General features: G+C 42.6%; 1 protein-coding gene across 4 annotated transcripts in view; it reads right to left on the reverse strand.

Annotated features, from left to right (window-relative positions):
- Positions 1 to 13,245, reverse strand: part of shank2b (SH3 and multiple ankyrin repeat domains 2b) — a 252,715-nt gene that overhangs the window by 105,567 nt on the left and 133,903 nt on the right. For all 4 annotated transcript variants that reach the window (XM_037247312.1, XM_037247310.1, XM_037247309.1 and 1 more), the window contains 2 exons: positions 1,203 to 1,342; positions 666 to 779 (listed from right to left, as the gene is read on the reverse strand). In XM_037247312.1, the coding sequence (XP_037103207.1) occupies positions 666 to 779; positions 1,203 to 1,342 (254 nt within the window). The remainder of the gene's footprint in view (positions 1 to 665; positions 780 to 1,202; positions 1,343 to 13,245) is intronic.

Genomic DNA, 13,245 nt, shown 5'->3' on the forward strand with positions numbered 1-13,245 from the left:
CTATAACACTATCCTTGGAGGGGTTGTGTTTGCAAGCTGAGCTTGGGGCACTTTGGGCAGAACACATTAGAGGAGGTCCCTGTGCCAAAGGCCTTGAATCAACTGTAAAATAGGCCACCCAGAAGAAGGCAAAGAACCAGAGATAGCAGAGCAATTTGCTTCCCATCTGCCTTGATCATTGGTGACACACTAGCTTAGGAAATAGAGCAAATTAAAATAAGACCGGACTTGGCCCAAGCAACACTGTGCTTTACGATAATGTCAGTAATAAAACAGTCAGAAATGCCAATACAAAGAGGTGGGAAAAAATGAATCACTCAGAGTCGCAGTGTACAAGACAACATTTCAATGTGCATGAATGAGGATAACTTGTGATGCTGGGAGCGTAACGTGGTGTGATGTATTCATTGGCTTGCCCCAAGGGGAAATCAAAGTAACCACAGTTGCGTTAGCAGGGCGATGCAGCACTTAGCTTTGTGCACCACAGCTTCAGAAAACACAAAGGCTGCAACACACGACACTCATGTATTGGAGAAAAAATAACCACTTGCATGGCCTTGGGAACTTTAGCATCCTGCATTGACCTTGCTATCCTACTGCTGCAGCTATGCCCTATACTATTAAAAGAAATCCATCCCCATGCCAAAAGTGTTGATGCAACTTACAGCTCCTCTCCTCAGTGGCCTTGGCCAGGATCTCCTCTACACAATCGGCTGGGAACCAGCCCACCTGGCCACGGGCGCTGCCTTCCCAGTAGCCACCTTCTCCGATGCTGAGAACTGGGTTAAGGGGAAAGGTGGGGAGGGTGAAAAAGGGGATCAGCCGCAGTCAATTATCAATTCACATAAAAACAAAAATAATACAGTATTCCAATTTAGCTCATTTTCTCTAACGTTTGTGTTTACTTTTGTGCTTGAATCGTTTCAAGCCCAGAGCTCAATGCGGGAAATTCAATAAATTTTGCTACACAAGACCTTATTTTGACCATTTTTTTTCCACACCAAAAATAGTATGTGATGTATATATATGTATGTATATGATGTATCAGATAGAACACAACACTCACATAAAAAACAAAGATATATATTGTTTGAAATTTGATGACATTTAGGTTAAGTTACGTCTACTGTATCACAGTAGGGAATTGTGAAAGTCTTGCAAGACTTTTTCTTTTCTATTGAAAGGGTAATTTACAATCTTACCTTTGACTCTATCATTCTTATAGAGGTAGATCTCTCCTTCGGCCTGGGCAGTGTAAGGACGAACCACCACAAAGTGTCTCCCCGGGACCGCACTGTACAGCTTCCTCCTCGTGCCTTGGGCTTCTCCATGACTGCTGGGACTGACATAAGCGGAAACCGCATTACTGGAGCTAAACATTCAAATACAGTGATTTGATAACAGTGTGACCACATTTGTTAAGACCCACATGATCATACTAACCTGCACAATTTGATTTAATCTTATTGTTCATTTACTATGCTCATTGAAATCCCCAATGGGGAATTTCAACTCACACTCTGCTGCATGTTTGTGTTGCACACTAAGAAAGAAAAAAGAAAAGGAGAAAACCAGATCATACACGCAAGAGAGACATCAAAGTGATAGGGGTGCATAAAAAGTGCTTGACCTCAAAAGTAAACTGGAAGCAAGCTTGACTCTTTCCAACAACATGCTATTTTATTTTTTGTCCACAGTGGGACTTGAATGTGATGCTTCAGTTCCAAAGGTAAAGATGAGCAACTGTGGGCCACTTACATACACATGTTGAACATGCAAACTCCACATAAAAACGCTCCAGGCAATTCACCTTGTCAGAAGTGTTAACCACTCTTCCATTGTTGTCCTTTATGATATGTACAGTAGGCTATACACGAATCATGCAATTAACAAAAAGAATAAGAGAAGATAAAACCATACTGAGAACATCCAGCTGTCCACATTTCCTTAATAGCACTTGGGGAAAGGGTTAACTTGAACCTATCCTAGATGACTTTGGGTGAGAGGCGAGGGACTGAGTTGGTTGCCAGCTAATTGCAGGCCGCACATAGAGACAACCATTCATCTACAGTATGGACAATTTAGAGCCATCAGTAATGCTTTTGGCATGTATGAGGAAGCCAGAGCGACCCCCCCCCCCCCCCCACCTCCACCACCACCAGCACTAACCCCGCCAAAATAAAAGATAACGTGGATAATAGGCAAACGCCAAACAGACAGACTGGAGCAGGGATTCAAACCTGAGCCTAATTGTGAGGCAGACATGCTAACTACTTGGTTACTTTGCTGTTGCTGCTACTGCTGTAGATGGTAAAAACTTGTAACTTCACTTTGTATATATCAATTTGTATATTGGAAAAAGAAGAACCATCATTAGTGTTCCTTTGTTAAATCCCTAGAGCCCAGATAAAATAACAACTAAGATCATTAGCATGTCAAATCAAGTCAAGTTTATTTATATAGCCCTTAATAACAAAATGTCTCAAAAGGGCTCAACATTGCTCGCTGGTGGACTACAAGTGATTGTAGCGCCACTTAGTGGTCAATCGTCATACTTCCACAACCGATGCCATTAGAAATAATACTGTATTGCATTCGAGTCCTAAAAAATATATTAAAAAAAATTGCTCTTAAGTCCTGAATATATTTTAATACGCAATATATAAAACAATATGTAACAAGACAGATATAAAAATAACGTAGATATATACCCATATAATTGATAAATAAATTAGATAATCATTATATTTATATAAAATGTATATCCCTCGCTATATCACGGTTCACCTTTCTCGACCTCACTGCTTCACGGATTTTTTTCTCACAGTGCATTGTGTTATGGCTTGATGAAAAAGACACTACAGAGCGGGGTCCGGCCGCAGAGGCGCACTATGTACTGATGTGCACTATGTACTGATGATTAAAATTATTATTTTACTGTAGTTATCTGGAAGAAAGTGTTTACTTCTATTTGTTAAACAAATGCTTGGGACTGAAAACAAGTTTTGTCCTTTGGTTTCGATGCTATACCTGTATAATAATGGTAAAAAAATAAAGGTTTCTACTTCACGGATTTCATCTACCAGCGAAAAACGAGGGATTACTGTAATATCTATATTATAGTTGTATAATATATAATATAATGAATATATAGGAATAAAATATATAAACATAAACAAAAAATATAGTTAATATATAAATATAATATTTGAACCTCCTTTGATATAGCAAAAAAGTAACATTACAGACTTCCCTCAGTTAGAAATTAACATTTGCAGTTTCTATAATTGGTATAGAATGAATGGAAAAACAACAAAGCAACTTCTGCTCATTTGTAAAGCTATTCAACAAGAATTCAACATTTCATTATTTCTTTCCCCTTAACAAAATCAAGCAGAAACAAAATTGTATGTATATGTGCATACATACATACTGTCACGGATCGGAGTGGAGGAAATGGAGCAGGGCGACCAAGTGCAGCTTGGACTAGGGTTTATAGAGGCTTTGCAGTCACGTGGTTTTATCACGTGATTTTGTGTTATGCCGCCATCTTGGCGGTCAACCGGTCAGCTCGTTCCTACGTGTTCGTACAGATTCAGTTTGATTTCTGCGCTACATTTTCACCAATTTCATCCGAATTATGGCTGATTTGCTATCCAATGAAGTTGGGCATTTGGATGAAGAATCCAAGAAACGTTACCGAGAGAAGTTGAACCTTGTTGGCACAACGGATCCGTACCTTTTACCGAGAAGCATGCTAAAATCACCTGAGCATTTTGCAACAGCCGACCTGCCTGATCTCTCATATCCAGATATTTATAATTACCTCGTCGATTCACCATCTCCGTACACTGGAAAGGACCTTAAGGCATACAAGAGTCTGGACGCCTACAAGTATTTTACAGCAGGTTTTGTGCATGATGGGCTGATATGGCAGATTCCAAACAGAATCGATTTCTTCTCATGACCACATAATTTCCAACTATTCAATATAGAGCTTATGCAACAATTTCTACAAAAATACTTTTTAGAATTCATGCTTGATAATTCCTTTTGGTCTCTTGCTCAAAATGAACCAGGTTTAAATTTTCAAGCTAATTTAATGAATGATTCATGAGAAAATTTACCAAATGCCAGGTAAAATATGCATAAATGGACAGTAAGAGGTCTAGCCTTGTATATTATATCCAAATTAGGGACTGATAATAATATAAGGTATGTCATATCTGTTTCAGGCAAAACACTCTCAACGGATGAATGATCCTCCCCTCAGACCTTGGGTAGCAATAGCGAAAGATGGTCAGATCCTGTGCTGCCACTGTACCTGCATGGCTGGATTGGGTGAAACATGTTCACATTCAGCAGCATCCCTGTTCGCCCTGGAGACATTAATACGTATGAAGACTGCCACTTCATGCACATCACTACCTTGTCAGTGGCTGAAACCATCAGCATCGCACATAGAATATGCTGAAGGATGCAATATCGATTTTGCCCGTCCAGCCCAGAAACGAAAGTCAGAAGTTTCAACTCCTGAGGAAAGTGCTGCGAGAAAACTGCTGAATGTTCCTCCACCAACTGAAGAGCAGAAAGCTGCCTTTTACAAGGCTTTGTCTGAATGCGGTGGAAGACCAGCAATTTTGAGCATTGTCCCTGACTATTGCTGACAACTTTGTGCCAAGGGCAGTGAAGCGAAAGCTTCCTGTACCTCTCTCACAGCTGTACGATTCTGGCAATATGAAACTCAGCCCAGATGAACTTGCACTAAAATGCCGGTCAGAGCTGGAAAAGTTACATTCCATTACCAGAGAGCAGGTTTGTATTTTTTTCGCACTTAGTAATTAATATCTATAGCATAAATAATTTATTGTTCTCCAACCTGTTACAAATAATCTAATCATAGTGAAAACAATTATTAAAATGTTTTTCAGGTATCTGCGGTTGAAGAAGAGTCCAGGGGCCAAGCAACATCACATCTTCACCAGCGGGTAGTTGATCATTTTCACAAGGGACAGACTGGGAAATATTGACAAGTGCTGCTGCCAATGCCCTCTCGCTGCTTGAGATTTTGTCTTCTCTCAAAGATCTTCAATGAACATTTGAGTTTTCGTTTGTGAGGTGACTGGGTATGCTCAAATACTTGGCACATAGTCTGGGGATAGTGGATCTTCGCTTTTTGCACCTGAAACAATTAAACAATCACATTATTCATAATGACTACCATAAATAATTAAGCACGTTGTTGAAGGGGATATACCCAGTTCAGTTTGTTTCGTAATGGCATTTCATAACTTGACATATTAAAAAACTCAATAGAGTGAAATCATTCAGTAAACTACCTGTCTGTTCAAGTTGCTACCATTTTTATTTTATTTTTGCATGATGCCTCATCTGATTGGCTTGAAAACTTAACCAATAAAAATTTTAACCTTGTGCCAATGGCTTGAAAACTTTATCAATGTAGATTTTACCTTGTGCCAAATGAAGTAACAAAAAGCCTCTTGTTCAAAAATGCTTCATTAAAAAAAAAATTGTTTCACAAGGTTCATAATAATTTCTTTTGAAATTTCCTAATGCATTCACTCATGAGAATTAATTGTTCAATTCCAATAGGATTTTCAAGCCAATGTAGATTTTACCTTGTGCCAAATGAAGTAACAAAAAGCCTCTTGTTCAAAAATGCTTCATTAAAAAAAATTGTTTCACAAGGTTCATAATAATTTCTTTTGAAATTTCCTAATGCATTCACTCATGAGAATTAATTGTTCAATTCCAATATGATTTTCAAGCCAATCAGATGAAGCATCATGAAAAATAAACAAAAAATAAAAACGGAGGGGGGGGTGAACTGAAGAAATCATCCCATTCCCTGCCTTGCTGCTCTTGCTGCCTTTCTAAAAATGCACCCAGCATTTTCAACAATCATATTTGTATCATCCCATATTGTATTATTTCACATTTTGTGAAACAAATCAGGGGTGAATAGTTTACATACCTGATATGACGTGCTCATTGCATATCCTTGTGTAAATCGTAGGTTTCCATCGTTCACGACGAATCGCCGCGATCCATTTATCGCGTTTTTGGATGTTTGCCGGAAATCTATAGAAGGTTTATCGCCTCGTCTATTGCTACATCCAACAGCACAGCAGGTTTCCGGCATTTTCAAGCTCAAATAGCAGCAGATGTAACAAGAAAGCGTGTGTGAGTCGTTGACCGGCACTGAAATGTTGACCGGCAAGATGACCGCCAAGCTAATGTGCGCGGCTGATGACGTCAGCTGCAAAGCCTCTATTGACGAACTCAAAAGACATACTCGGCAAACTAACATAACTTACTGACAAAAGCAATAACAGGAACCGAACAGAGACGTGAGACAAAACAGCCAGGGTGGCCTTCCATGACAGCAGCAAATGCATGCAGGCAATGCTCCGACAGGGAGTGACACACAAACAGAACTTAAATACAACACAGGTAACAAGAGGCAGGTGAGTATGATTACACTAATCACGGGCACACAGGAAGGGAGGGGCGAGCACACAGACACACAGAGACGATGACAATCTACACACATAACCAAACTGGGGACGAGACATGACACATACATACATACATATGTACGTATATGTACGTATATGTATGTATGTTCAACATTTCCTTTTTATTTTTTTTCCTCTTAACAAAATCAAGCAAAAACTAAATTTTAATAGAATGTCATCATACTTTAAGAGTCACATGGACTGAAACCTGAAACACAGAAGAGCAAATGAAGAAAAAGAGCAATTGCTTACGATAAAGTAGTTTTTATTTTTTTTCCAAAGTAAGTAGGTCACCTTCTCCCGTGGACTGTACTCGTCAAACCTTCATGGGCCTTTGGAGACCTAACCCAATTCAGACCCTAGTGTGCATGTGACTGCTTGCACATTTTGTAATGGAAAGTCAGGAATTGAAGGGGAAAAGCAACAAGAAACTCCATAAAGAGCTACATGACTTCTGTGAATCATGCGTTATAGAATACAATTGCCATTATCCTTCTCATTTTGTATCTGTATTAGATTATATCGTTGTTTCCCGAGCTTTATTGACGTTAGGGGCTTATTTTACATAAGAAAAATCTTGCGTCATGTCACCAAATAAAAATATTACAAAAAGAATGAATATTGAAATACTGACGATCCAGACTTAATTTATTAATAAATCTATGCTCAGCATTGAGTCTAAAATTGAACACAAACTAGAAATACTCGCAGAAAGTCACAAGTCGCTCAGTTACGTGAATGACAACAGGTGGAGACGCAGGGCCTTCAGCTATCTAATGGGAGAACATTAAATTTGCTCTGCATATCAATGGCATACATAGGTGAAGAAAAGTATATTTGTAATTAATAAATTAAGATTAATTTTCTTCTAAAATCCCTCCAAATGCTGATCATCCTCGAACACTACATTCAACATGAATCCATATGCTTTTTTTCGCAAATGTGTTCCAATTCCTTAGCCACGAAAGTGCATTGTTACAACAGTAAATAATCCAAAATGGCAATTAAGAAAACAAAGCTGTTGCTTGAAAACACTTTATGTAATCCATTCGCAAAAAACATTCCAAATAGCTTGCTGTTAAAAGCATTGAGCATCTGCTTCACGTTTAATTTGCTGCTGATTGGTACAGCTATTGCCATTTCAACTGGGATTGCACAGTTGAAATGAAGTCATACACAGTTAATGATGGAGAAGGAAAATATTATCTGTTGTTTCTTACCGAAGGAACTAAGAACACAGCAGCTACTCCAATACACCTAGTATGTAAAGGTCTCATAATAAAATCGTAATCTAAAACATACAAGCTGTTATCCTTTGCAATGTAATCAAGAAAGGATAACATAACTTGTTAATTGATGTTATGAATGAAAGCTTTCAAAGTCACCCAAAAAGTATAAAACCAATTTTTGTTTTACACTTCTGTCATTATCATGTTGAGACACAGGATGAGTGAAATGACGATGCATTTTCTCAACAAAAATCAACTGTACTACCATAAATCGTCATTTGCTTTTATCCGCGTTACACGGTCAGACTGAGACACTTCTGTTTTGGATGCAACTCAGATTGATAAACAAGGTCAGCAGTGTGAGAGGGAAAAAATATCAGCCATGCTTTTTCGCAATTTCCCAGGTGGCTTTGAGGTGCTAATTAGATAGTGTTGATTAAGACCGAGTGTGCATAATGTGTGCTATTATTGGACAATCACAAGAGAAAAGGAGGCAAACAGAAAAAAAATTGGAAAAAGTGAAGGGAGGGGCAAAGACTGCACGGCAGCTCATTAGTATCACCAGTGGAAAGATTTGGGGGCTTATAAGCTTCCGGTTTCCGTTTATTCCAAGCTACCAGGATGCTATTTGGAGGAAAACAAATTAACTTCCTTCTTAAAATTGTTCACGTTGGTTGTTGTATTAGGCATATTCTTCAAGCTGGAATTTTTTTCCCCGAGTAGTGACGAAGGAGTAGCTCTCCAGTGTGCCAGCGATTATGGTCAGCTTTTTAGTTAATATATTTTCTGAGACAAATTAACTGTTGCATAATCGACTTGACCAAGATAGTCTGTCCGTCTTGGTCTTTGTTTCTCAATGCTTGGCCCCCTGGCGGATCACGAAGCTGTGCTCTTTCTCACTACCTCTCAGAGCATTTAGTCTCATCTTGTAGTTGGTCGTAGTATATGCTTATGATTATTTTATTATTAGTTTTCACTGACACTTGAATAACTGGAGCAAAAAATAAGGTCAATCGTCATTTATGGTAACTTGACATGTCAGCAGATGTACATGTACAGATTTTCATGGTAGCGACCGGAAGTACTCGACCTCCATACCCATCCATCAATTCATCCAAACCACACAAACTCATGAGGTTCGCAGGTATGCTGGAGCCTATTCTAGCTGTCTTTAGGGCGGTAGGCGGAGTATTGAACTGGTCCCCAGCCAATTGCAGGACACACATAGACACGTCATGATGGCGCCGCAGATGACCGCCACCGTGAGTCGCTCTCTGTTACTTTGTCTTATTTTGTGTGTTTTCTGTGTCCTCTGCTGTCCATCCCGGATCACTTTTACCAGAGAAACGCTGTTAAACATCGGACAGTCTTCTCCTGGTATTTTCTCTCCTGTTCTCTTTGATCCAGACTGTTTGACGGAGATTTTAGCCGGAGCGGCGGTGCTATACAAGCTAGCACGTTGAAGACGACGTGGCAAACGCGCCGGAACCCTCGTAAAGCTGAGGCAGAGAGGGTTCCGTTCTGCCCTACCATCAATTCATCTGGCGAATGTCCGCTCCCTGGCGCACAAGATGGACGAACTGCTGCTCCTCACTTCAAGGAACACGGACTTCAGCAGATCCGCCGCGCTGTGCTTCGTTGAAACGTGGCTTGACCACCCCCCACCACGCCGTGGTGCTAGCTGGGTTTCGGCTAATGCGTGCAGACCGCAGCGCGGAGCTCACCGAAAAATCAAAGGGAGGTGGTCTCTGTTTCTATATTAATGAACGTTGTTGTACTGATGTCACGGTGTTGAAAGAGTCTTGCAGCCCTCTCCTAGAAACACTTTTCATAAACTGCCGGCGGTTCTATTCACCACGGGAGTTCTCCTCGATCGTCATGGCGGCTGTTTACATTCCACCACACGCACGTGCGAGTGAAGCCACGCAGATGCTGGCTGACCAGGTGACAGACATGGAGAAACTTCTACCAAATTCACTAATCATTGTTCTGGGTGATTTTAACAGGGCGAACCTCGCACACGAACTCCCTAAATACAGACAGCACATAACGTGTCCCACCAGAGGGGCACAGACACTGGACCACTGCTACACCGTAATAAAGGATGCATACCACTCTGTGGCTCGTGCAGCTTTAGGACTCTCGGACCACTGTCTAGTTCATCTGATCCCGGCCTACAGGCAGAAATTAAAATATTCTAAGCCTGTGGTGAGGACTGTGAAGTAGTGGACAGTGGAGTCAAGGCAGGACCTCCAAGCCTGCTTTGACTGCACCGATTGGGGAGTTTTTGAAGCTGCAACTTCAGACTTGCATGAACTCACTGACACTGTCACATCATACATCCGTTTTTGTGAGGATCTCTGTGTGCAGACTAAGACCTTCTGCACGTACAATGACAAACCTGGGTTTACACCGAACCTCAGGAGGCTGCGCAAAGTCAAGGAGGAGGCCTACAGGAGCGGCGACCGGGACCCTTTCAAGCAGACCAGAAACACACTGAACCGAGAGGTCAGGAAAGCCAGGAGGTGTTACGGGGAGAGCCTGGAGAGACACCTCTCTGCCAATCCTGATCCCTCAACAGTGTGGAAAGGTCTGCAGAGCATCACGGGCTTCAAGAAACGACGCCCCGTCCTGTGGAGAGCCCAAGGCTTGCAAACCAGCTAAACAGGTTCTACTGCAGGTTTGAATGGTCCTCCCACACAACAGGACCTCCTGCAGCACAATCAACATACTCACCTCCCCCCACAACCGCTCTGTCCACACCTCCATCACCGTTGTCACCTACTCTCTCTCTTGCAGAGGCCGCGCCCGCACTCCAGATCCACGAGGAGGAAGTGCCGGAGACAAAAGATCAGGAAGGCACCGGGCCCAGACGGCGTGTCACCTTCCTGCTTGAAAGTCTGTGCTGAACAGCTGGCACCCACCTTTGCACGGATCTTCAACCATTCCCTGGAGCTGTGTGAGGTGCCCTCGTGCTTAAAGAGCTCCATCGTACCGGTGGCCAAGAAGCCCGCCATCACAGGTTTGAATGAAATCTTTCGAGAGGTTAGTGTTGAACCACCTGAAGGATGTCACGGGCCCCCTGCTTGACCCCTTCCAGTTTGCTACCGGGCAAACAGGTCAGTGGATGATGCGGTCAACATGGGACTGCACTACATCCTGCACCACCTGGACACCCCAGGAACGTACGCCAGGATCCTGTTTGTGGACTTCAGCTCGGCGTTCAACACCATCGCTCCTGACATTCTCCAACAGAAGCTCATCCAGCTCGCGGTGCCTGCCTCCACCTGTCAGTGGATCACCAGCTTCCTGACCAACAGGAGACAGCGTGTGAGATTGGGGACCATCACATCTGACACCGAGACCACCAATACTGGCGCCCCTCAGGGGTGCGTCCTCTCCCCACTGCTCTTCTCTCTCTACACCAACGATTTCTCCTCAGGTGATTCTCCTGTGAAGCTCCTGAAGTATGCAGACGACACCACTCTCATCGGACTGATCCGGGACGGTGACGAGACTGCGTACAGACAGGAGGTGGAGCGGCTGGTTCACTGGTGCAGCCAAAACCACCTGGAGCTAAACCCACTCAAGACTGTAGAGATGACAGTGGACTTCAGGCGAGATGCTTCACCACTTTCACCCCTCACTATCCGCAGTAATACTATTCTCTCCACAGACACCTTCAAGTTCCTGGGAACCACAAACTCTCAGGACCTGAAATGGACCAGCCACATAGACTCTGTCCGGAAGAAGGCCCAGCAGAGGCTGTACTTCCTGAGACAGCTGAAGAAGTTCAACCTGCCGCGGGAGCTGCTGAAGACCTTCTATACTGCCATCATCCAGTCTGTCCTCTGCACCTCCATCACTGTCTGGTTTGGATCGGCCTCCAAACAAGACAAGCACAGACTGCAACGGACAATCAGGACTGCAGAAAAGATCATTGGAATCAAGCTCCCATCTATCCAAGACTTGTACCTGTCCAGGACCAGGAAACGTGCAAGTAAGATCTCTACAGACCCTTCTCAGCCAGGTTGCAATCTGTTCGAACTGCTCCCCTCCGGACGGCGTTATAGAGCTCTGTATGCCAAAACCAGCAGACACAGAGACAGCTTCTTCCCCCAGGCTGTCGGTCTGATGAACTCACACCACTCTTAAGCGTCTCAGTCATTGCTGTGCAATAACATCCTGCTCTCCACACCTTTTTTGAATTGTCTACATTATTTGTACTATGTGTCCTCTCTGCATCCATTGCAGCCTGGTCATCCTGGAAGAGGGATCCTCCCATCTGTGGTCTCTTCTCAAGGTTTCTCATTTCCCCTAGTTGGACTTTTGAGTTTTTCCTTGCCCTCCTGGGAGTTTAAGATCAGGGTATGTTTGAGAATATTTGTCAATTTTCACACGTCCTGAGTGTTGTTAGTCACCTAAATGTTGAACAGAGGCTGTGATGTACCGAAGCCAAATTCCTTGTTTGGCACGCTCAAACATGGCGAATAAAAATTCTTGAATCTTGAATTTTGAACAAGTAGTCAAACACTCACACCCACAGACAATTTTGGATGTCTGGCCTACCATGCATGTCTTGGGAATGTGGGAGAAAACTGGAGTACCCACGCAGGCACGGGGAAATAATGCAAACTCCACACAGGAAGGCCGGAGCCACAATCGAACCGACAACCTCTGGACTGTGAGGCGGACGTGCTAACCAGTGCTCCAACATGCCGCCTACCTCCATATCCAAAATAGCCTTATTAATGATTACCTGATTTTAAAAGTTGCGTTTCTTTAATAGTTAAGTGAAGTCAAATTTATTTATATAACCCTTAATCACAATTACTGTATTGGCCCGAATATAAGACGGTGTTTTTTGCATTGAAATAAGACTGAAAAAGTTGGGGTCGTCTTACATTCAGGGTCTAGACATTATAACCATTCACAACGCTAGATGACGCCAGATATCTTTAAAGCGAACACATCTGCTTTCACATCCTTACGACCAAACGTGTGCCTATACCCTTTTGCCAGTTTGCCTTTATCTCCCTATGTCACAGGGGTATCCAAACTACGGCCCGCGGGCCAACTGCGGCCCGCGGTCCAGTTTTTATTGGCCCGCAGCAAAGAAGAAGTACTGGGCAGGCTAACGAGTTAGCGGAAATATGCTAATTCGCGATCGTGCTAACACGCGCAAACGGACCTCTAAAGGAAATTAAACGAACATTTGGAGCAATACTACATTGTCCTAAAGGTTAGTTTGTAAAGAGACGGTTGCCTTGTTTAAGGATTTCAACTTAAAGAGACACTATCAGACTAAACATGCGAACACAAACGACCAGCTAACAGGGAGTGACCGCGCTGATAAAGTGAAGCAGCTCCAAGCTGAACTGGCATCACAACAGCGATTCTTCACACGGGACTGTGAGTCAAAAAAAAATATTACTAAAGCAAGCTACGAAGTGGCCATGTTAAGACTGTTGATGTTA

This window comes from Syngnathus acus, chromosome 3, assembly GCF_901709675.1.
Source record: "Syngnathus acus chromosome 3, fSynAcu1.2, whole genome shotgun sequence".
Classification (NCBI taxonomy): domain Eukaryota; kingdom Metazoa; phylum Chordata; class Actinopteri; order Syngnathiformes; family Syngnathidae; genus Syngnathus; species Syngnathus acus.